We start from the raw sequence: 25,852 nt of genomic DNA on the forward strand, positions 1-25,852 counted from the left end.
GCAGCAATCGGAATACAAATTCTCATTAGGTTAGACAAATATCTTGAATGCATAAAATACGATAATGGATGAAAGTAAAAGGCAGGTTTAGATGTTTTCCACTTCATAAAAGTTTTTAACAAGATCATATCAACACCTTTATTTACCTGATAGTCACATGGAGGTGTCAAAGAGTTCTTTACTCTTCTTGAAGATGTGACACAGAACCTAAAACATTTTCACAGAAACTTATTTTAAAATAGTAGAAAGATGGCTGACTTTTCATATTCAATGCCATGATTCTCCTCTCCTCTTCATCCTTCAAGATGTGGATGAGTTATTGACATTTAGTTTCTGGTGACTAGTCCTCTATGCTTCTCCAGAGGTACTCCATAGACTTCCAATTCCAAACTTCGTCGTTTTGATTAAATTTATGAGGTTTGAACCTTACAGATACAACCAAACTTCCATCAAGATTGCTCTTCTTAATCAAACAAGCACTCAAAGAAATTCTTTCTTTCTAATCAGCCAATTCTTGTGTTTATGTAGCTCAACCCTTATAAGTACTGTACTGAGTCCGTTGTGAGGTAAAAAATAATTTTATAACCCTAATTACTTTTTGCATACAAACCTATTTCTTATTAATGAAGTGTCCTGTTTATTATGTTAAGCCCCTGCAGTTTTAATAAAAAAAAACTTTCTTACATACTGGGAACCTGAGAATCTACTAAACTCATGCTGTGCTGCTGACGAACAGATGTAGAAGTGTCAAAAGTTTCACTGACCAAAAATTGTAACCTACTATAAATAATGGGTTAGTAGAAAAAATACATCTTGTTTTTGTAAAATAACATTTTCTGAAAGATGATTTCTGTTTTGTATAGGGTGAAATACTTTTAAAGATACATTCTTTTAAATGCCAAAAGATGTAGCCTTTTCTCTCAGTTCTCTTGCTCTTCCCCTACAATGTCTTTTCTATTATTGCACTGCATTTGGATATGAACAATTTCTTAAGAGTTGAAATTTCATCGCAAGGTATATTATCTTTCACATTCAAAGAAAAAAATGGTTCATCCTGTGTGAGCTGCCATGTGAGTTTTCAGACTACGCTTTTGACAAAACGCCCTCTCACAAAAAGTACAGACGAATGGTTTTTCTCCTGTGTGAATTCTCATATGACTTTTAAGGCTACTTTTTTGAGAAAATCCCCTATCACACTCTGAGCAAATAAAAGGCTTCTCCCCCGTGTGAATTCTCATATGACTTTTGAGACTACTTGACTGAGAAAATACTCTTCTACATTGTGGGCAAGAGTATGGCTTCTCCTCTGAGTGAATTTTCATGTGCCTTCGGAGTAATCCTCTCATAGGGAATCCTTTTCCACACTTAGAGCAAGAGAATGGATGCTCCCCATTGTGAATCCTCATGTGACACGTTAGATTAATTTTCCGAGAATATGCTTTTTGGCATACATTACAAATGAATGGTTTTTCCCCCGTGTGAATTCTCATGTGTCTTCTGAGCATTCCCCTCACAGCAAATCCTCTTCCACACTCAGAGCAAGTAAAGGGCTTTACTCCCGAATGAATTCTCATATGTTTTCTTAGATTGCTCGTCAAAGAAAAGCCTCGGCCACACTCTGTGCAAATAAATGGCTTCTCTCTAGTGTGAATCTTCATGTGATCCGTAAGATTGCACTTACGAGAAAATTCTTTCCCACAATCACTGCAACTGAAAGGTTTATCTGCAGTGTGCATCTTCATATGTTCCGTAAGCCTGCTTTTCCAAGAAAATACTTTTCCACATTCAATACATGCAAATGATTTATCTGCATGGGCTTTCATGTGAATTTTGAGGTTGTTTGCATTCGAAAATTCTCTCCCACATTCAAGGCAAGCAAAAGGTTTCTCTCCCTTATGTGTTAGCACGTGAGAATCAAGATGCCATTCCTTATCAAACTGTTTTCCACAATCTCCACAAACGTATGGCTTTTCTTCAATAACAACTTCCACGAAAGTTTCAGGATAACTTTCGTTAACCTCTTTCTGTGAACAGCTATTTTCACTTGAACTAGATGAATATTCTTCGCTTTCTGTGCAAATGTTTTGGTGGCTTTCAGGACTCATTTTCTGCTTCTTATTGAATTTAAAATGAATGCTTTTTACACTTCCTTCTTCCATGAATTCCTGTTTGCACCTTTCTTTTTCTTCCTCGCTCACTCCTGACTCTGCTGTGCATAGATATTTCTCATCTTCATAAATTCCTGGCTCTGCTTTGACTTTAAAGGATGGATCTATATCCACACTCTCATATATTCCTGGTTCAGCCTCAACTTTGATGTATGAATCCACAGTAATCGATTCAAAAATTCCTGGTTCTGTTTTGACTTTGACAGATGGATCTAAAGACAAAGTGCAATTATTCATTGCACTACAGTCAACAGATTCATTTCTTTTTTTATTAGTTAGAGATGATAAGGGTTCTTCCATTTCCCTTTTAATAGGGCATTCAAAGAAATTTTCTGAATTAATCTTAGCCATTCTGTTCTTAAATATAATAAAATGGTCTTTGTTAAAGATTTGATCACCTCAGATAGACACCAAACTACACTTCCATTTGGATACTAATATAATATGCTTGAATGATACTAAAAGGTACAAGATAAAGGTACCGTATACAGTAACTGGATTATCAAATATCTGCATGGAAAATATCTTTAAATACATAACTATACACAAAACATTTTAAAAAACATTTGGGAGATAGAGATTACCATAATAATATTTGCAAAATACACATAAAACATCCCTAATGACACACATCTACAGTTCCTAACTTAATTTCACTTAGGTCATAATGTATTGGTAAAATAATTTGCAGTCTTGTCAGTTAAGTTGGTAATACTATGCATTTATAACTCACAATTAACCCCTGTTCATATTTTTTTTCACACATAAGGAGGCTAAGCAGCAGCTATCTCATTGAGTTAATCTTCCATAAGATCCATATTCTTTCATGATATCCATATTCTTGATGACAGAAGTCTGAAATTAGAAAATACAATTCCCAATTAGAGAGTATATACCAACTGAAACATACATATATACTGTACAGTACAGTGATACCTCTACATACGATCTTAATTCGTTCCGTGAGCTGCTTTATATGTTAAAACAATCGTATGTTGGAGCAAATATTCCCATAAGAATACACTGTAATTTATTTAATTCGTTCCTCAGCCTAAAACCCTATGATAACTCCTTAATAAATTGCTACACATAATTACACATAACATTAATACAATTGAATAATACAGAAATATCTAAAAAAAAAAGAATAATAATAAAGAAATAATAAATAAAAAAGGGGTTTATATTGACACTTTACCTTACAGACAGGCCAGCGCAGGTGTAGGAATTGCTATGCAGGAGGAGACGGAAGATCAGCGAGAAGGTAGAGACGGCGACAACCATAACGTACCGTAACTTACTCTAACTTACACTACGTGAACTTTACCCTAACTTAGCTTATTTCTTTTTTTTTCATTTTTATATTTTATATTTTTTTACATTTTTTTCTTTTCTATTTTTAATTGGCATCACTTTCACTCGATTCAGTCTTACTTTTCTTTGCTTCACTTTCTTTCTCTTCATCATGATCACTAGACCGCTTCGTAGATTTTTTAAAGAAACTATCAAGAGAAAGTTACTTGGTACGGCTTTTGAGAATTTTTCTAAAGTGTGTTAAACAAACATCATCGAACTGTGCAACTACACGGCAAACCTGAAGTTTCTGTGGGTGATGCTTATCGATGAAATCAACCACGTGTTGATGATATGCCAACATCTGTTTTATTTCAGCCGAACCTAAGATGTGACCTACCTCCTCGATCTCCTCCGACTCACTCAACTGCGCTTGGAACTCATCATGCTGCATGGCTTGCAGCTCCTTGAGTTCCTCAGTGGTGAGCTCTTCATGATGCTCATCGACGAGTTCGGTGATGTCATCTTCATCGACCTCCAGACCCATGGACTTGCCAAGGGATACAATCTCTTCGACGTCTTCCTTGACGGCAAACACAGGTCCAGGCTTGGGGCCAAAACCTTCGAAATCTCTGGGAGCAACAGCATCAGGCCAAAGCTTCTTCCAAGCTGAATTCAGTGTCCGACGAGTTACTCCCTCCCAAGCCTGATCTATGATCTTTAAGCAGTGCACGATATTGAAATGGCTCCTCCAAAATTCACGCAAAGTTAAGTTGGTGCTTTGCGTGACATTAAAGCACTGCTTAAATAAGTGCTTGGTGTAGAGCGTCTTGAAATTAGAGATGACTTGCTGGTCCATGGGCTGGAGGATAGGGGTGGTATTCAGTGGAAGATACAACACTTTGATGAATTTGTATTCGTCAATGATATCATCTTCGAGTCCTGGGGGGTGAGCGGGTGCATTATCCAAACAAAGCAAGCACTTCAAAGGCAAATTCCTCTCCTGAAGGTACTTCTTGACAGCAGGGCCAAAACCTACGTTTACCCATTCCACAAAGATATGCCTAGTGACCCAAGCCTTGGAATTAGAATGCCATAGAACATGCAGCAGGTCTTTATTCATTCTATGTGCTTTAAATGCCCTAGGGTTTTCGGAATGGTAAACTAATAACGGCTTTAATGTCATATAACATGCAGCAGGTCTTTATTCATTCTATGTGCTAATAACGGCTTTATTTTGCAGTCCCCGCTGGCGTTGGCACAAAGAGCAAGAGTCAACCGATCCTTCATAGGCTTATGTCCAGGCATTTTTTTCTCTTCGGCGGTAATGTATGTTCGACTAGGCATCTTTTTCCAAAACAGACCGGTTTCATCACAGTTGGAAGCCTGCTGCTCTACGTAGCCTTCCTCCTCCACGATCTTTTCGAACTTCTTAACAAAATCATTAGCAGCCTTGGTGTCCGAACTTGAAGCCTCTCCATGCCGAACAACTGAATGAATCCTGGTCCGTTTCCTAAATTTCTCGAACCAACCTCTAGACGCCTTGAATTCCTCCATCGTAGGATCGGTTGAACTCTCCCCGCATCACCCCCAGAGCCCGCCGCCTTCAAGTCCCAATAGATAGCGCTGGCCTTCTCATAAATGATCGTTTCAGTGATCGTATCGCCAACAATCTCCTTGTCCTTTATCCAGATCAACAAAAGGCGTTCCATCTCTTCCAGAGTAGGGCTACGACGTTTAGAAATAATGGTGATCCCCATCGATGGTTTCACAGCTTTAATAGCTGCCTTCTCTTTTATGATCATCAAGATTGTATACATATTCCGGCCATATTGTTTAGCCAGATCGCTAACATGCACACCTCACTCATGTTTTTCTATTATTTCTTGTTTCAGTTCTAATGAAAGCATTGACTTCTTCCTTTTCTCACCACTACTACTTCCTGAACCGAAACTAAGCTTTTTAGGGCCCATGATTATACGTAAAAACAAAAATGAAACGTGAGAAAAGGAAGATAAAAAACACTGTTAATAACGGAGCGAATAGAGAACAACCACACGATGCGCACGAGATGAGAGGACTGATCAAGGCGACGCTCGAATGGCGTCCCTCCGATGTGCTGCCGTTTACCGGCGTAAACAAGAAACTACGATCGATGCTTCGAGAAAATTCTACGCGTATGATCTACGTCGTATATTGGAGCACGACTTCGGGTGTCGAGACGCAAATTTGATCGAATTTTACTTTGGATGTTGGAAAATTCGTATGTAAAGACAATCGTATGTAGAGGTTCCACTGTATCTATATACTATATAAAAAAAAAAAACGATAAAAAAAAAATTCTAATGTAAAATAATCAACTTCAATATTGAACTGTAGTTACCTGACATTCATTTGATATTCACTCTGACAATGGAAAGCTTTGACCAAAATAAATAAAAGAATAAAAAAGATTCATCAAGACATATAAAACACTTCATTCCATAAGAAAGAAGCACTGGTACAAGAAACAAGTGAATAAACAGCATGCCCTCCAACCTGCTCCAATATTGATAATTCTATCATACAGTACTTAGTACAGTTTATAGAATATTACAGAAAATTTATAGCCACTGTGAGTGGGGAGGGGGAGGCAGGTGGGAACATTCATGAATACCAGGCAAGTATTGAAATACAGTATTGCATAATCTTTAAAATCAATTTGTATTCTTCCTAATAATATAAACCTGAGACCTTTAATAGGAGTATGACTTCAGCAAAGCTGGAATAGCTCTTAAACTTTTTAATGACGTAAACATTGCTGGCAGTCAGGTGATGGGTAGGGCTCGCCCACCCAACAGGTAGGACTACTGTCACTTCGACCTTTTACCTAGGGCTAGCATGGGAGAGGGGTTGAGGTGGGCAGTATAACTTAAAAGTTCTCTGGTTTGCATGGTTAGGAACAATACAAAATGGATTAAAAAAATTTTTGATGTTCCTATACATAATACAGTACAAACCTTCAACCTTTCATACAACTCATCCTCAGGAGGGCGGAAGTCCCTATAACCCGACTGGCTGGTTTACAGTAATCCCTCGACATATTGTAGTTTACAAATCTTGCTCCCCCTACTGTATATCACAAATTTATTACGGTAATATATTACAGTATGCCCTCAACTCCTCTCAAATGATCATAGGACTGGCAGAGCACATTCAGGTGATCTTGTTTGTGGGGACAATCATGAGTGTGGAAAGTGCATACCAGGAAATGTACAATGAAGTGATCATGTGCATGGTGATGTATGATGTGACAATCAGGCTTGTGAAGACTCTTGTGAGAATGATCATGTTGAGGAGACCGTGTTAAACTTTCAGAAGACTTTTGACCTCCTGGTGATTGTGTTTGTGCTCGTTCTTCTCATGAGATTTTGCAGATCATGTAGATAAGGGAACTTCTATAGGCACAAAGCTATAGAATGATGAATATGGGTACTGTAGCCTTATTCATAAGTGGGGGTGGGGAAGGAGTTCATCGCTTGTGGGAGCTAGGAGAACGATAGAAGAAAGAAGTACTGTACAAGATCAGGAGAAGTCTTTTGGCAGTTTTGAAAGATTGTGCTTGTCTGAAGTTTGTGCATGCAGAGGAGTAGGAAGGCTAGCAACAAAGCTTTTTCTTCACACCACAGTTGAGTATTTCAGGGCTTTAGTCAGACTCTCTGATACAGATGACAAAAGGTATGTCTGCCGCAGCAGGCGACGACACGTCCACGGGCACCACATTGCAGCTCTTCTCTGCAGTAGAGGTGGGAGAAGCAGCAGTATAAGATGACTTCTGGCTCTAGCAGCTGATGGAACCTCAAGGAGCTTCTCACCTTAAGGGACACCATCAGTAACTAGGGCAGGCTACAGCAAACTAAGGTCCAGGTCCTTGCATGAGTCGTCAAGTAGTCACTGTGGCAGGAGTACTTTGAGCAAGACAGGAGAATTGCCTTCGATGGTTGAAGCTCGTTCAAAGAACTCCCAAGGGAAGGGCAGTGGCATCCTTCCTCGTATGGACTCAGCATCTGAGGTAAAAGGAGAATCCACAGGCTTTGCACTCAAAGAAAGGATTCAGAAGCTTGAGAACTTCGGCAATAGCTTGGGAATTACTAAGACTAATTCTAAAAAGTCCCTCTTCAACTTCTTTCTCTTCTTGGCAAACTCAGTCCGCTGCACAGGAGGTTACTTCCTATACTCATAACAGGGGAAGCCTGGGAACAGTCATGTCCCTTGGAGAAGCTACATACAGTAGTTGATGGTTTACTTCTGATTTGCTCATGTACTGGCTACATCCTCGGTTGGGCTTACCAAGGCCCAACCGTATGTCTGCCCACAGAGCTGACGTCATCAACAAACAAATACACTGCAAACAAACTGTAAAGAAGAACAAAACCCATTAATTCACCAAAAGTAAGACGTCAAAAAGTACTTGTGTACAGAATGGCACCCCAAGTCAAAATGCAGAAAGCAATACTGTACCTGTAAAGTGGACGGGGGCTTGGCCTACCCGCCACCAGATAGTCAGCAATGTTTACCAAGTTATGAAGCTTAATGGACGATCTAGCTTCGCTGATGTCATATCCCTATAAAAGGTCTCAGGTCTGTATAATGCATACAAAAAAAATCAATGATTTTAAAATTTACGTTTATTTCAATAAAACTACCAGAGTTTCATGTACTGTATAGAGTTTAAAAGTAGAGGCAAGGGACAATGACAATGCCCTGGGTAGCAGGACATTGCCCAGAGATTGATCATATGATCAGTGCCCAAGGCCCCTCTCCACCCAAGCTAGGACCAGGAAAGGTCAGGCAATGGCTGCTGATCACTTAGCAGGTAGATCTCTAGGCTCCCCAAAATCCCCATCCTTAGCTCACAAGAATGGTGAGGTTGCAGACACTTCAAGAAACTATCAAGCTTGAGCAGACTCGAACCTAGTCCGGCAGGCAATCGCCAGTCAGGGACGTTTTCAATCGGCTGAATAACAAATTTTCTTGGGAGAAACAATGGTACTCAGACAAATATATGAAAAATGGTTTAACACTAGTCAAGTATATTATAGAAACAAACTTTTCGAAGGGAACCTTACCTTGGACTCAAAGTTGGTACTCAACAAAATATTTTTTAAATAAAGACTTAGACACCATTCATTATTTTACACTTATCCACAACATAAGTAAAAATATTAATATAAAATTAACTACTACAAAATTTCCCCTGCTGCCACAACGAAGCCAAGGGCCCAATATTCATCAAAATCAAACTTGACTTCTCTTGAATGAAGAGTTCCAAATGCAAAATCACAATGTCATTTGGGTACATTTAAAACTTTCTCTAAGGTTTAAGTTTCTGTAAAATCCAAAGCAGTAGCTATTGTTATGATATCATGAGTTTTCACTTTAAAATCTAGAAGATAAGCTTAATATAGCTGCTCATGAGCTCCCATAATAAAGGGGAGAGTATTTTAAGAATTAGGTCTTGCGGGTTTATGTAAACTGCAACAGATTTTTTACCTACAGTACCTCAGACCTGTTCAGATTTACTGTATATAAGTATAATTTGAATGTTCTACTGGACAATGAGATATTTCACTGTCACTTCTCAAAAATGACAAATTTAGTAGATAATTTGTATTTTTCCTAACTATACAAACCTTAGCTATTTAATATGGGTAATTACTTTCGGCGTAGCTGAAATGACGAGCCATTAGATTTTTAACGAGGGTTTACTACCCCACCGCTAGTTAGCGGGGGGGTAGGAAGGGGTAGCTTGCTAAACCCCCCCCCCCTCACACACACCTGTGATTTAGCTCACTTTGCTTAGAGGTAGGACTTTCACGGGGGACAAGGCTGGTGGGCAAGTTTGATTAAATAGCTAAGGTTTGTATAGTTAGGAAAAATACAAATTATCTACGAATTTGTCATTTGTTCCGTAACTGACATACAAACCACGCTATTTAATATGGGCGACTGACCCCTTAGGAAGGGTGGTAAGTCCCAGCCATTACTGGCTTTGGCTTTTGCCCGGGGACTCAATATTTGAGTGTGTAAGTACTCAGTAATAAGGAGTCCCTGCACCTCGCTAGCAGCCTACATAAGCTGTGTGTGAAAGTATGCAGTGTGACACGTCCTAGGAAATTGACCTGGAGTTCTTTAGATGGAACTCAAGGCTAGGACTCTCCCAATACCACCTCGTCAGGGTATGGGGACGTGACAGTATTAACTTAATACTAGGAACACAAGGAAGCATGGTTTACCTGCAGTGGTTTGAGGTCAGCTATGCAGAGAACCCAGGATGCTACTTTCCCCAAGAGAGGGGAGGATGAAGAAAAGAATAAGGGCCAGACAAACCTTTTCATTCATGCAGACTAAGACCGGGTAATAATGCCCTCAACCTTCTGCTACTTGTCCATTAAGGAGCCTGAGGTTTAGACCAGCTGTTGTGCAGCCACCACAGGGCCGATAGAGAACGTATTGAGTCTCCTGTGTGTCACATCTTGCAGGTAGTGGGCTGTGAAGGTCGTCTGACGCTTCCACACCCCAGCTTGCAGGACCTGTGTCACTGAATAGTTCTTCTTTAAGGCCAGGGACGTAGCTACGCCCCTGACATCATGTGCTCTAGGGCGACGTGACGGAGGAGGGTCAGGATTCAAGGACAGGTGTATTACCTTGCGAATCCAGGCCGAGATGGTATTCTTGGTGACCCTCCTCTTCGTCTTCCCAGTGCTCACAAACAAAGCTTGCACCTGGGGATGAACTGCAGCCGTTCTCTTAAGATAAAGCCTCAGACTCCTTACTGGGCACAGTAGGAGATGGTCTGGGTCATCTGTTCGAAACCTGGAAAGAGTCGAACCGAGGGTCCGGCACTCCTGGATTCTGAGTCTTGGCAACAAACTCAGGGACGAACCTGAACGTTACCTCCCCCCATCCCCTTGAATGGGCGACGTCGTATGAGAGACCATGAAGTTCGCTGACTCGCTTGGCCGAAGCCAAAGCTAGCAGGAACACCGTCTTCCAAGTAAGGTGGCGATTTGAAGCCTGGCGTAATGGTTCGAAGGGAGGTCTCTTTGAAGCCTGGCGTAATGGTTCGAAGGGAGGTCTCTTAAGAGACCTGAGAACTCGAACCTCGTTCCATGGAGGAGGTCTCACTTCCGACTGAGGGCAGGTAAGTTCATAACTCCGTATGAGTAGGGAAAGTTCCAGCGAGGAAGAAATGTCCCCTCTTTGAGCCTGAAGGCTAGACTTAAGGCTGAGCGATAGCCTTTCATTGCCGAGACTGAAAGGCACATTTCCTCCCGCAAATACACGAAGAACTCCACTATTGCTGGAATAGTGGCATCGAGTGGAGAGATACCCCTTCCACGACACCAACCACAGAAGACTCGCCACTTCGCCTGGTAGACCCCTGCGGATGACCTACGCAGGTGTCCAGACATCCTGTTCGCAACTTGCTGCGAAAATTCTCTCTCAGTGAGGAGATGCTGGATAGTCTCCAGGCGTGAAGTCGAAGCGAAGCTACGGCTTTGTGAAAGATGTTGGCGTGTGGTTGTTTGAGTAGCTCGTGTCGTGGAGGGAGTTCCCTCGAGAGCTCCGTTAGGAGTAGCAGAAGGTCCGGAAACCATTCTGCGTGATGCCATAGCGGAGCTATTAGGGTCATCGAGAGATTGACCGATATTCTGGTCTTGTTGAGCACCCTCCTCATCAGACAGAACAGGGGAAAGGCGTAGACATCGATGTTGTCCCACCGTTGTTGGAAGGCATCTTGCCAGAGAGCCTTGGGGTCCGGGACTGGGGAGCAGTACAGCAGAAGTTTAAAGTTCAGCGCTGTAGCGAACAGGTCCACAGTCGGGGAACCCCACAAAGTCAGGACTTTGTTGGCTACTTGACGATCCAAAGACCACTCTGTACTCACTATCTGCATCGCTCTGCTCAGACTGTCGGCGAGCACATTCCTCTTGCCTGGAATGAAGCGAGCCGAAATTGCAATCGAGTGGACTTCGGTCCATCTCAGTATTTCTACTGCGAGATGGGATAGCTGTTCTGAAAAGGTACCTCCGTGCTTGTTGATATAAGCCACTACTGTGGTGTTGTCGCTCATCACCACCACAGTGGCCCGCCAGGTATTGTTGGAACTGTTGAAGAGCCAGGAATACGGCCTTCATCTTTAGCAGGTTTATGTAGATGTACTTTTCTGATTCTGACCACAGGCCTGAGGTCCTGTGGTTCAGAACGTGAGCCTCCACCCTTTCTTTGAGGAGTCCGAAAACAACATCAAATCCGGGGGGAGGACAAGAAGATCCACTCCCTTTCGTAGGTTTCGTCTGCCACCCACCACTGAAGGTCCGTCTGTTCCGCAGAATACATGGGGATCATAGTGTCCGGGGAATCGTGACCTTGATTCCACCGGGACTTGAGTCGCCACTGGAGAGATCTCATTCTGAGGCGACCATTGGGAACTAGACGGGCCAGGGATGAGAGGTGACCGAGGAGACGTAACCACGATTGGGCTGGAAGTTCTTCTCGTCTGAGAAAAGGTCTTGCGACCTTCCTCAGCCTTGCTATCCTGTCGTCTGATGGGAAGGCTTTGTGGAGATTGGTGTCTATGATCATGTCTAGGTATACCAGTTTCTGAGTGGGCAGCAGAGAGGACTTCTCGAGATTTACCATGATCCCTAGATCTTGGCAAAGTCCCAAAAGCTTGTCTCGGTGACGAAGAAGGGCTACCTCCGAGTCTGCTAGGATCAGCCAGTCGTCCAGGTAACGGAGGAGACAGATACCGATCCTGTGAGCCCATGAAGATATTAGGGTGAACATTCTGGTGAACACCTGCGGTGCTGTGGAGAGACCGAAACACAGCACCTGGAACTGGTAGATCTTGTTGTCTAGGCAAAATCTTAAGTACTTCCTTGAAGACGGATGGACTATAATCTGGAAGTACGCGTCCTTCAGGTCCAGTGTGCACATGAAGTCTTGCGGTCTCACTGCAAGTCTGACCGTGTCTTCCGTCTCCATGCTGAACGGGGTCTGCTTGACAAACCTGTTCGGGGCTGAGAGGTCGATGAATGGTTTCCAGCCTCCAGACGCCTTCTTTACAAGAAAGAGTCGACTGAAGAAGCCTGGGGACCCGTCGACAACCTCTTGGAAAGTATCCTTCTTCAACATGGTCTCGACTTCTGCCCGAAGGGCTTGCCCCCTTGCCGATCCCATGGCAAGGGAGCTCAGCGACACTGGATCCGCTGTCAGGGGAGGTAGAGATGTCGTGAACGGGACGCGATATCCCTGACTGATTACTGAAATCGTCCAGGGATCGGCCCCGAGTTGCTGCCACCTTGTCGCGCAACTTTGTAGGTGGACATGCAGGGGGACTGCCAATCTTAGCGTTTGCGGCCACGGCCGCTCCCTCTAGGATTCTTTCCTCCCCTAGAGGACTTTTTGCCCTTCTTGTCCTTGACAGGAAAGGGCTTAGACACTTTTGTCTTCGCTGCAGCTGGCTTCTTCGTACTCTTGTTGGGCCTCGATGTTAGGGCCCTATGGAGAAGGGAATCCTGGTTGGACTTCCTCTCCCTCTCAGCAGCCTGCTCCACGTCCTTAGGCTCAAACAAATTCTTACCGAGGACGGAAGAATATCTGAGCCTGCAAACGTCAGTACAGTACTGGGGATCTTTTGATGGAATCTCTTAACCACTGCGTACCGTCGTTTCAAGATAGTGTTAGCCCACAAGCTCGAGACTTGGTGGGCTAGAAACTCGATGGTACGCGTGCCTGAGAGCAAAAAGGTCTCCAAGGCCTTCCTGGTGCTTTCCTTGGACAAGTCCTCAGACCGCACCAGGATGCCCAGAGACCTTAGCCAGATGTCCAGCCATGAAGTAGCCTGCATGGCACACTTCGCTACCTTCTCCTGGCTCAGGATCTCCGTTGCCGAATACGAGACCTGTCGGTTGGAGAGTCTTTCTAGAGGGACTCCCCCGGTAATCTCTTCTAGAGAATGGTGTAAAGGAAGAGCTAAGCAAGTCTCCTCCAAGATCTCAAAGTACCTCCTCTCATGGACGTGAGGAGGTGGGAGGAGCTTGTAACCGGTGCTGGATCGGCTGGAGGAAGCTAGCTCAGTGAGCTGGCTTTCGACCTTGTCTCTGGCACTCTTAACCCCCTGTGACCAGGGTAAAGCCGCACTGGCCCTCGAGGGCTTCTGAGTACCACAGACTCTGTCTAAGACTGTGTCCTTGCCCTCACGATGAGGAATCTCTGGATCCGGAAACCCATTGAGACTCCTCATGAGGGTCAGAACTTGTCAGAACTCATGTTCTGACTCCTGTAGCTCTCCTCCTGAAGGGCTGGCAGCAGCGTCTCCTGTCCCCAGAGGCTCTTCCTGGGGGAACTCGCGGACGTTCTCGAAGGGGTTGGCTGGCTCCTGTCTAATCCTTGATGAAGACTTAGGCAAAGTCTTCGAGTCCTTCGGCTCCCTCCTGGGAGGGATACAGGACTCCAGTAGTAATAGTGGAAGACTCTTCTCAACCCCTACCTGAGAAGACTTCTCGGGGAGAGGTGGGGTTTCCCCATTGGTGCGATGGGGGAATGACCCGCCTCACCTGACTCCCCAGAGGACGGGAAATCCTCGTCCACAGGGGAGGGAGAGAAAGTCTGGGGGGGAGAGGGAGCCTTCCTCAAGGACTTCCGAGGAGACAGTTTCGCCCTTGGAGAAGTTACCACGGAAGGAACTCCTCTCTTCCTCTTCAGGGGAGACGAAGCCGCCACTGTTTTGTGACCCAATTCAGAGAGTACAAGCTTAAAAGTCTGCACGAGAGCTCTGACAATGGTACCAAACCAGGGCTGCTGACTGACAGTCGCGCTGTCAGTCACGCCCTCTGGAGGGAAGGGGATCGTTCGATCCCTAGGAGGAGCGACCAAACGAGGGTTCGCCTGCAAAGATGCTGAAACAGAAGAAGAGTAGTCCTTGGACCTATCCGGAAACCTCCCCTCCTCCGACAAGCGCGCTGTTCTGCACTTGCGGGGTGGGGAACGAAACGAAGATGACCTGGCCGAGCGATGTCCTGCGGCCTCACGTGTGGGATCGCGCCTATGATCGCTCTGGGGATCGAGCTGCAAATCGCGCGATGGGCCCTGCCCTGGGTCACGCGCGGGAGAATGTTCACGCTTGTACGCAAGGGCGATGGCGATGGCGCGCGGGCGAGCGATGGCGCGTGGGTGAGCGATGGCGCGTGGCGGCCTGAACAGGCGTTGACAGGTGGCGCGCAGGAGGCTGGATGAGCGCTCGCGCAAAGGCGATTGTTCGTGCAGGATCTTGCCGAGGGGCCCGTAAGGGCGAAAACGTTGGGCGCGCGCAGGAGAAATATCTCTAGCGCGCGGCGCGTGTATCTGGCTGAAGCAATGGGCGAGGGCGTGCTTGCGCAACCTTGTGGGCGCACGATGGAGACTGTGCGCCATCTGTGCGCGATGGCGCACAGGTGAGCGCTGGCGAGCAGGAGCAACTGGAACGACGCCCAGATCCGGAGAACGTGGGCGTGCCTGATGTGCAGGAGATCGTGGGCTTGCATGGCGCGCATCAGGATGCGAGTGCACAGAAGTGCGCTGTTGGTTTGGAGAGAGCTGAAGTCATGGTGAGCGCCTGTGCGCTAACTCAGGAGACTCCAGGGCTGTGCGCTGGCGTGCAGTTGTGCGCTGTCGCACAGGTGAGCGCTGGCGCACTATGACAGCAGTTGTGCGCATGTGCGCAGTCGCGCGTTGAGGCATTGGAGAGCGCTGGAGGTCCGGTGAGCGCCTGTGCACTATCTCTGGAACCTCCTTTGTGCGCTGATGCGCAGGAGAGCGCTGTTGCGCTAAAACAGGAACCAGTGGAGAGCGCTTGCGCGCTATTGCAGGAAATATTGCAGGGGCGCGCTGGCGCGCAGGTGGTCGTGGGCGCGCAGGGGAACCCTGGCGCGTAATAGCAGGACCAACAGCAAGTGCGCACACACGCGCAGGTGAGCCCTGGCGCGCTAGGACAGGAACATCTGCTGCAGGTCGTTGACGCGCAGGGAGTACCTGGCGCTTAAGGGACTGAGACACAGTCTTGTGCTCAAGTCCCTTATGCCTGTTTAATAACAGAGTGTGATGGCGCCCACAGCACATCGACAGCCAGGAACAGGGACGGCAGGTCAGCAGGTCTGGAGGGTGGAAGGTCGGCGCTAACAAGCAGTATGGGTAGTTAACCATCACTAAAATTTTTATGGCTCATCCTTTCAGCTTCGCCGAAAGTAACCCCTAATAAATAGTGTTGGTTTGTATTCCAGTTATGGAACAAAAGTCTTTTAGCTAGTTTCAGCTGTTGTCGAAATATATCTTCACTGTAAAAAGCAAAAGGGTTTGTTTATAGTAGTGCCAGAACAAAGCCAAGTCAAAAAGCTAGAAACATTCCAGACAGAGAGAACGTCCGTTTTCACTGGTGATTTATTCCAAAGTGGTTTGTAAGTGAGCCAGCCAGTTGCTTCCCCACTACTAACAGATTACTAGCAGCTGGTTGTTGACACATCGTTATAATTTCTAACTGTTGTATTCCAGCTTCACTGTTATCATTCTCCTATGCAAAGGACAATGGTTTGTATTCGTATAGGAAGAAATGTGTTAAGAGATGCGACTCAAAACTGTTATTCTGGGGCTACTTCAAACTTATATTACTTATTTGCTTCTTGATTGATTATTTTTCCATTTTAAAACTATTCTATGCTCTAAAATTTGTACATTGAAAATTTTTTTAGCGTTTTCACTTTTTTAATGTACTATTTTATATATGCACAGCAGTAACTTTTCATATGTGACTATGTTTCATATGGAAGATTTATTTTTTATCAAAAAGTGGATATACAGATTTTGGGTTACAAAATTCCCTATCTTTTAATGTTTGAAGGACAAAAATTAATCAATATTAAGAAAAAGTAGTAGCAATTTTTCTTCCAATATTTAGTGTTTTGGGAAATTGGGCTTAAAAGTTTTTTCTTGTAAAGATTGGTTGAATGTACTCTAATATGCATATACATGGGCTTTTATGGGGAATTTTCTTCACCAATGGACATCATAAGGACATAATCATAATATTTCAGAGTTATTTACTAAGCTGTGGCGACCCTTCCACCAAATCTAGAAATACATTTGCTACATGTGCCAAATGTCCACACGAGTAAGGCAGTTCTAGCCTAATATATTCTCATTTTTCCATTTTCTGGGCAAATTGATGCAAACTTTTATTTATGAAACCATCGATACGAGAAGAATACAGTACTGACATTCTCATGCTCACGGAATCAGTGAAAATTGTGATGTTTCACATATTGAGATACTAACATAAATATGTCTATCAAATTCTTGAAGAAAGAGTAGATAAATAGGTACCCTTGTCAGAAAACGGTTGCATAAGGGACCAGATGCACTTGTGTATGTATAAAAAAAGGCCATTAAAGCAATACAAATGGTTTAGATTAAAAAATAGGAGCTTTTGTATATAAGCGGCCAGTTCCTCCAGCGAGCTTGAAATATGGACACCAACTAAACTAAACTTCCCCCCTTAACCAAAGCTACAACCCATGTCCTTACCTACAGTACTTACCTAAATGTGGGGGTCGAGGACTAATGGCCCCCTGTGACAACCCCCTTACACTGCTGTATTCTTAGTCAGCAGTCCTCATACATACAGGTGGCCGCTATCATACATACACCCAAAAAAATATTTAAAACATAAAAAATAAATGTTCCCCAGGCATGAATACAATAATTTGAATCTCCAAATGAGTTGCAGCATGAAGTGTGTTATCATTTTCCATTAATGTTATACATATTCCAGGCAAAACAGCCTTAGGCTCAATTCTACCCGGACTGGTAAAATATGACTGAAAATCATGCTTGTCTATTTTACTGGGACTGGTGAAATGGTCTATTCCAATTTTAAAAGGGCCATATCATGAATAATACAGATTTCCCCCAACTATTTCCATCACAATCTTTCAATGTACGGAGCCTTTGTATATCAGCGGCCAGTTCCTCACACGTTCATTAAAAATGGACATCAACTAACCTAAACTTTGCCCCATAACCTAAACGACAAGCCGTGTCCTTATCTACTTACCTAACGGAGGGGGGGGGGGCTCATGCCCCTGCGACCCCCCTTACACTACTGGATTCTAAGTTAGACCGACATAATACATACAGGTAGCCGCTATCATACATACACCCTCAATGTACCTTTAAATATACATGTCGCCTATTGATTTTCTTGGTATTATTTTACTGTATTACAGGACAATGTAACCTAGGAAAAAAACTACTTTTATCCATAGAAAAAAATTCCGCTCTCTTCGAAAATGACACTCGTTCCCGTCGCAACTGAATAGTTTCAGAAATATATATATATCTATATCCTTTACCATTTTCTTCATTAGCAATATTGTTCTACGGTAAATATTTACTATGGTAATATGCGTAAAGAGAAAAGTTAGTAAAACCTATATAGTTTAAGTACTTCGCGAGAAATTGCAGTAACCACCTACTACTTTTGTTACATTCTTTTTATCATAAACAACCTCACTAAAAACACATGGATAAAATACACTGGCAAAGCTAGACTAACTTACCCAAGATCCAAGAGCCTAGTGTAGGCTAAGACACGATGCAATTCATTTGCAAGGTAACCATGGTGGCTGGCCTAATCAGACAGCACAATGACTCTCATTGATTTCCCAACACATGAACTATTAACGCCAAAAATAGTCAAATAGAAACACTGTAACGAATATATACTACTTTTCATGACAGACAGTTAGGGGTGCAACGCTTTTTGACAGTTGACAAGAGAAGGTGTGATCCTTTCAACGTCGCCTCAATAACACTTGCATTTCTTCTTCGTTACAATTTGAACTCGAGTTGATGTTCATTAAAAGCAATAAGTTCTGCATGATTATTTCATGATTAATTTATTAGATGACCATGTGTGTGTGTTAATTGCTTTCTACTTTAAATAAAATATCTATTACTATCTCACGTATGGAGTTAATATTCTATTTTTTTTTTCAATATATTGGATCAATTAATTTGTCCAATACAGTAATACTGGGCACATCTAAGCAGCTTCACTGACATATTGCCCATCTGTCTGTAGGACTTTATAAAAAGTACCAACATTATGGCACACCTAAAGTCGTCCATGGCTGTTGTCTTGCTGTCAGTGTTTAAGAGGAAGAGTAATGAATTTTAATTTCTTTCCCGATCTCTAAAAGAGGATTAAAGAAGTGATTCGGTAAATAATTGGGGTAATGAAAGTAACATCATTATATGGAAGAAAGGAAATGTTGCTAGGGTAGGTTATGACTGCTAATAATGACCTGCTCTTTTGGCACCATTGCTTTGCACTGTTCACGTAGTGTGCAACTGTGCACACAGTAATTTTGAGCCGCGTTGTGGAGTCAAGAGCGGTATGAGAGGCACATTATAGAAACTGCCATAAAAGCGAAATATTAGATTAAGTCATTCTATAAACGGAAACAAATAAGACAGTAAGCCTAATCACGACATTCCCACAAAAGGAAGATAGAGCTACTTTGCACTGTTCAAGTAGAGAGAAAGTCTAAGAAACCAAACTGTATCAGTTTCACGTATATCTAGGTTATCCAAGTCGAAATCAATTTAGATTCTATTGTTAAATCCTCCTTCTGTTCAGATGTCAGAGTCGGCGCTGATTTATACGCCATAACCATCTGAAATCAGGACTAGCTTTTGAACTGAAGTCAGAAAAAAGTGAATTTTTAAAATAGATCAAAGTGAGTTCGAGTTCACCTAGATTTCAAAATCAGATCGAACTAGTTCCTAAGCAAATACAAACTTTAGATAAGAAATCTATTATTACTCAAGGCTCTGGGCTAAACAGCTCGAATTCCAAAACTATAACCAATCGGAACCATCTTGGACTTTAATTTTTAAACCATCCTATGTCATCAAGTCATGATCAGTCTGGTTTCCTAATACAGTGAACCAAAATTGATTCTAATTTCCAGGTAAGAGGTATCCTGTACTCTTAAATCAAACTAAAATGGATTCTTTTATCACAGCAAGTCTGGATTGCCTTTCCAGGTTAAAAGCCCGAGGTAAATGAAATTACTAGCCAGCCTAGATATCCAAGTTTTATTCAACCTTAGTTTCCGAACCCCTTACCAACCTGGATACATGGTAAGAGCCGACCTGGGCTCCAATGACATATGTAACCTGGGTTCCCAACCAGGATATCCTAGTGAGAGTCAGTCTGGAATTTGGAATTAAACTTGACTTTGTCATTAAGTCCGACCCAGCCAGGTATCACAACAGTCACAAGACAATGGTAACCTAGGTTCTCAAGTTTACTTTAATTTGTAGGCTAGAGCCACTTTGTGTTCACCTCTCTGCAATTGTTTAGTATTTCATTGATCTTCTCTCAAATACTTGACAAAGTGACAGCCATATTAAGTCATCTCATAACCAAAGCATTTCATTTTGAAATTTGCTAATTTATTTTTCATGATAAAGCCAGTCTTATTCTATGAAATCTCTTTCTATTAAAACCTTTTCCAGTTTAAGAGCCGTCTTCCTTGACACCCATTCACTTCATTTGCATCTTTAATTTTGCTTCATTGTAGTTTTAGGGATTAAAAAAGTCAACATCTCCTGCCTCGGATTTTTGTAACAGTCTGATTTTTTATAGGATAAAATAACAAATTACTCATCTGTACTGCATATCCTCAGAGAATGACACAACCAAAAGTTAATCAGCTCCCCTTTAATTCACAAAATGTCAGAAGCCACGAGAAGATGAATTTTAAGCGACAGTTCGTATTTCAAACTAAAGCATGTCTAAGTAAGGCTTACATATTGATGAGATTTAAAAGAAACAGGAATTATATTTAACAATTCACACCATTTTGCAAAAATCGTATGAAGATTCAATACATTAACTAGAATAACAAGAATTAATGAGTGATGGCAGAGACTTAGTAAGTGCGTTAATGTTTTCCGTTATACACATTACAAAGTGAGTTATTCTTGAGTTATTATTTAATAATTACTCCTAAATATATTTACCATTTATATGAGACATTAGTAAATATACAATACCAATACTCCTAGGGTTTACTGGTGCACTGATTCCCTACTGGAATTGATAAATTTATTATACAATGCTGAAAATCGACAATATTGTATAGAATACATCAATGTTGATCACGAGATACCTGATTTACAGGAATTGCAAATTAAATTTCACCAAAAGATTACTTTGACAAAAATCATTTTAAACTATGTAACATCAAACATGATACAAATCAACATGATTAAAAGTTTGATATTAAACCAGTGAAGATTAACGATATATAAGTGTAACTACTGAAGATAGTGAGACATATTTAAGGTTTACCTGACGATTAACTTATTGTGGCACGCACATTCTAAATGTAGGCAAAGTTGGATGATAAATGCTTAGAATTCAGTGGAGTTCAAGAAATGCTTATATATAGATACGTGAGAAGGCATCTGTAGTACATTAACACATTTCCTTGCCTGAGGCCTACCAAGGTTTTGTTTGAAAACACTTCTAAATTTTCTTAATTTCTTAATTTTTTTTTTCTTTTTTTTTGGCAATGTCACATGCTCACCGATTCTAGTGTGATTTAATATTATTTTACAATAAGCTTTAATCGCTTATGATATACAATATAAGCATCTTGCAAATATTTGTGAATCCTGAGGTAGTTAAGTGCCCCCTTTTCATACGCTAGTGCAGTGTTTCTCAACGTGGGCCATATGGCCCCCTTGGGGGCCATGAGAATTTTTCAGGGGCCACAAGAAAAAATTGGAAAAATGGGGGGCCATGGGGGGGGCCACAGAAAATTTAGGACCCACAAAATATATAAATGTGTAATATTTTGAAATAAATCATTATTATGCTTCGAATATTCTGTTTATCATGCTTGAATTTAGTTTAAACATCATTCAATTCAATATACAGTACCAGGTAATTTTTGCAGACAGTGAAATATGTGCCTGCTATGTATGACCTCACTCTCAGATGAAAGTATGCGTCCCAGCAAACTGAAAACGCATCTGGAGACTGCACATAAAGACAAGAAAGACAAGCCGCTAGATTTCTTAAAAAAATTACTTGATGAGTTACAAGGAAGGATGACAGTGAATCATATGTTTACCCAAAAAGTGGCAAAAGTAGATAGAGGGATGTTGGCTTCTTACAAGATAGCAAATTTGATTGCAAAAGCAGGTAAGCCTCATACTATCGATGAATCTCTGATCATGCCGTCTGTGGCTGTAGTGCTTTCAACAGTCATGAATCAGAGTCCACAAGAGGTAACTAGTGTTATTCCTCTGAGCAACTCCTCAGTATCACGCCGCATTGATGAGATGGCAGCTGATGTTGAAAGCCAATTAGTCTCAAAACTGCAGGTGAATGAATTCTCGCTTCATCTCGACGAATCAACTTTACCTGATAATTTTGCTCTTCTGGTGGTATTTGTCTGGTTTCTTGATGTTCATGAAATATGTCAAGAAATGCTTTTCGCATTGAAATTAACGAATGACACTAAAGGTGAATCCATCTTCAAAAAACTTCGAGGTCTATTTTGAGGGGAATAACATTACACTCAAGAACATTGTGGCTTGTGCAACAGATGGCGCTGCTGTTATGATTGGAAGGTATCAGGGATTCAGTGCTTACTTAAAAAAAGCTGTTTCTAATGTGTTGTTCACTGGCAGCACCTGGTTGCCAAAAACCTAGCAGGACGTCTGCATGAAGCACTTGGGCATGTTATCAAGGCTATCAACTTGATAAAAAATAGTGCACAGAAAGATCGCCTCTTTCAGCAATTATGTGAAAAGAACAATGAAGAATTTGAAAATGCGTTGCACACTGAAGTCAGGTTTTAGTTCCAAACACATGAAATATTAAATAATTTCACATTTAAATAACCTTAACCTGAAATTACAAGGAAAAGGAAACTGCTTTACGCATTTTAAAAGAAGTGCTGTCATCTTTTCACATAATTGCTGAAAGAGGCGATCTTTCTGTACACTATTTTTTATTGCACTTTGGGAGTGTTATCTCTTTCTTTAGTGGGACAGAACTTGGACAGAAACTTGTTGATGCAAAGAGTGACATCTTATACATGTCACACATATTTGAAAAGCTAAATGTTCTGAACAAAGAGCTTCAAGGAAATAACTCCACCCTGTTTTCCTGCTAGGAGGCAATTACTGCATTTAAAGGGAAACTCAAGCTGTTCGAATTGAACCTTGGAAGACGAGAGTTTGCACAGTTTCCTTCCTTAGCAGTTATATCCACCAAACTGCTTGATGATGACCTAGCAGTGAATGTTGACCATCTGAAGCAGTTGCATAATGATATGGAAACTCACTTCTCTGACCTACTGCAAATGACTGTGCCACACTGGTTTGTGGATCCCTTCATTGTTGATGTATCTGAAGTTGATGTCACCCTACAAGAATGTCTCATTGAACTTCAGAATAACACAACAGCCCAAGCAAGGTTCAAGCATGGAGGACACCAGAAGCTGTGGATGAATCAAGATATGTATAAGTAGTACCCAATACTCTGGAAAGATGTGAAGTTGCTCTTACTTGCCTTTCCCACATCTTACTTGGTTGAGACTGGTTTCAATCGGGTGATGTGCCTGCTGTCAAAGACACGATTTCGCCTTGACATAGAAAAAAAAAAGGAGGCAATTTACGTCTCGCTCTAACAGCTTTCAAGCCAAACACTGACAAGTTGGCAGCCTTGCATCAGTCACAGGGATCCCACTGAAACCTTTCAAGATAAAGCCAATTGTACCTACATGTATTCCTTGTTTTGTATTCCTTTTGTAAATAAATAAGTATTCAAATAAAATATTTTTCTAATTAATATTGTTATTTGATTTATACCTGAAATTAGTGTTTTGAGTACATGGTACTATTCAAGCTAGAACCATTAATAGACCTACTTCCCTAGGCGTATTAAGGTGATGGACGGATGGCGGGTGCTGGGGGGGGGGTGCATTAGAACTCAAAGTTGGCATGGAGGGGCCACAAGAACTTGCACTGGATTGAAGGGGGCCACCACCAGAAAAAGGTTGAGAAACACTGCGCTAGTGCACAAACTAAGTAATATAGACCAGGTCAGCGACAAAGGAAAATATCATAGAGAACGTAAAACAGTTATAGGCTACATAACATCGGAAAAACGACACATCAGTGAACTTTACTTTTATACAATAATAACGACAAATGCAGCCGTTTCTAGTCCACTGCGGGACAAAAGCCTTAGGCATATCCTTTTGGGGATTCATGTCTGGGGTTTGGCCAGTTTTCATCACCACCCTGACCATTGTGGATTGGTGAGGGTGGGAGATTTTTGTCTGATCGCTCACAGCAAACAAATCTAGTATGGGTGGCCCTTGATAGGACAGATTTGGTGATCATGGCGATACACAAACTACAAAAGTTACGGTTCCGATATACAATTCTTCTGCGTTGAGGTGGAATTGCGTCACTAGGTTGCTATCTCGTAACGAAATAAGTAGAGAGATCCAAACCAAGGGCCATTTAGTTAAATCACGGATGCTGATCTTAAAGAAATAATAAAACCTCAATGTCTTTTTTGATGTGATCTAATAACGTTATAATAAGTCTTTAAGGGCAGAATAAAAACCACCCTAGGAAACAAAATAATTCTAGTTGCAACACTTCAACTGGATCTCAGATGATCAGATTGGGGTGACATTAATTAACGCTGGAAAACCTGGTATTAGTTGACATTTCATTACCGATAAGACATTCATGTGTTAATCTTATACTTTTGTGCCTTTAAAGTCATATGATATGTTTGAACGATCGAGTGTACATTTTTTCATTTCTTATTTCTAAAGGTAGTATTCTGTTATTTTGTATTTTAACACTGCCAACTTTCGTCGATTGGCAGTTTCTATGATGATAACAAAAGAAAGAGAAAATCATATATTCAAAACACCTCTTATTGGTTGATATACTAGTTCTGTGATCCGGAGGTGACGAATTATAGCCTGCCAGCGTTGAGGTAATTTTCAGTTTCACTCTCGTTTCACATTGAAATTTAAACCAGAGATATAATTCAGTTCAGCTGGCAGATCGACCCCATTGTTGAAGTACAATCCGTACCGTATAAGTTGTACGTTCTGCCTCCATCCATGTAGGCGCAACCGGGGACTCCTGTTAGAATCGAAAGCGTCAATTCTAGTACAGGTCGACCGTCTAGCCAGAAACTGTTCTTGATCCCCAACCAGTAAGCTGTTCCTGTGAACACAGAGAAGAAAACATCTAAAAGATACTAACTATCATCATTAGCCTATGCTAAAGTCATTCAAACATTATCTCAATTGCTAAATGGATTTGTTTTATTAATGAATAAGGAACCGTTGAACTAGATTTTTTTTTTTAAGTGGTATTAACACCTTACACTCATTTCAAGCCAAAGCCAGTCACTCACTCAAACCCACCCTCCAGCTTCAGCATCTACCTGGGAACGTCATCACACTACAGAAAGTCATACAAGTCAGCTGATTATGGCTTGATTATAAGAAGTTCTGTGGTGAAAATGTATAAACTGCGCTTAGTTGAAGAAACCAGATGATTTATGATTTGGATTTGAAGAGATTAACAGAAACTACGGACCATGAATATACTAAGGATATTATGAATTGTGACCATGTAAAATTCAATCTGTTGGTAATAAAACTATTAAAATTCGAGAATTAATAAATGAGAAATATTTCAACATGTTAGCATTATGTGAAACATGGTTAAATTACTTCGAAATGCTTTCTTTCATGTTCCACTTCGATAATGTAGATTTGACAATAAACAAATTATGCAGTGCGATACGGTGAACACCTAAAATATATACGAAACACTGATTTTGTAGGGTTCCCCTGTGTAATTGTACCAAGAAAGCAGTCCTTAAAGTAAAGTAAGTAAATTAGGGACACATCATCTGATCTGATTAACCCCATGCTCAAAGTCATGTTTTGAAAGTCTATATTATTTCGAATTCATTGTATCAAATTAAAAAAATATCAGTTTAAAGAAATGACGGTACCTTTGTGAGCCTACGGGAATTGTGTAATAGTTTTCATTATTTTGGAAACTAAGGGGTTCCATTGAACCTATCTTAGAGGCTAAGTTACAGTAATCTTGAAATTAATTTTAGCCGAAATGGTTGATTATTATAATTGGGTTTGATTGTTTTACTTACCAGTCCTTCGCTGTTCTACTATATTAACAATCAAATAAAAAGAATTAAAATCACATTTTGGCATCATATATTG

General features: G+C 41.6%; 1 protein-coding gene across 1 annotated transcript in view; it reads right to left on the minus strand.

Annotated features, from left to right (window-relative positions):
• Positions 1-18,586, minus strand: part of LOC137639222 (zinc finger protein 721-like) — a 159,394-nt gene extending 140,808 nt beyond the window's left edge. Inside the window, exons 1-2 of the mRNA XM_068371521.1 lie at positions 18,098-18,586; positions 1,052-3,023 (exon numbers count right to left, since the gene is read on the minus strand). Coding sequence (XP_068227622.1) covers positions 1,052-2,519 — 1,468 coding nt within the window. The 5' untranslated portion in view covers positions 2,520-3,023; positions 18,098-18,586. The remainder of the gene's footprint in view (positions 1-1,051; positions 3,024-18,097) is intronic.
• Between the last annotated feature and the right edge of the window lie 7,266 nt (positions 18,587-25,852).

Source organism: Palaemon carinicauda, chromosome 1 (genome assembly GCF_036898095.1).
Source record: "Palaemon carinicauda isolate YSFRI2023 chromosome 1, ASM3689809v2, whole genome shotgun sequence".
Taxonomy (NCBI): domain Eukaryota; kingdom Metazoa; phylum Arthropoda; class Malacostraca; order Decapoda; family Palaemonidae; genus Palaemon; species Palaemon carinicauda.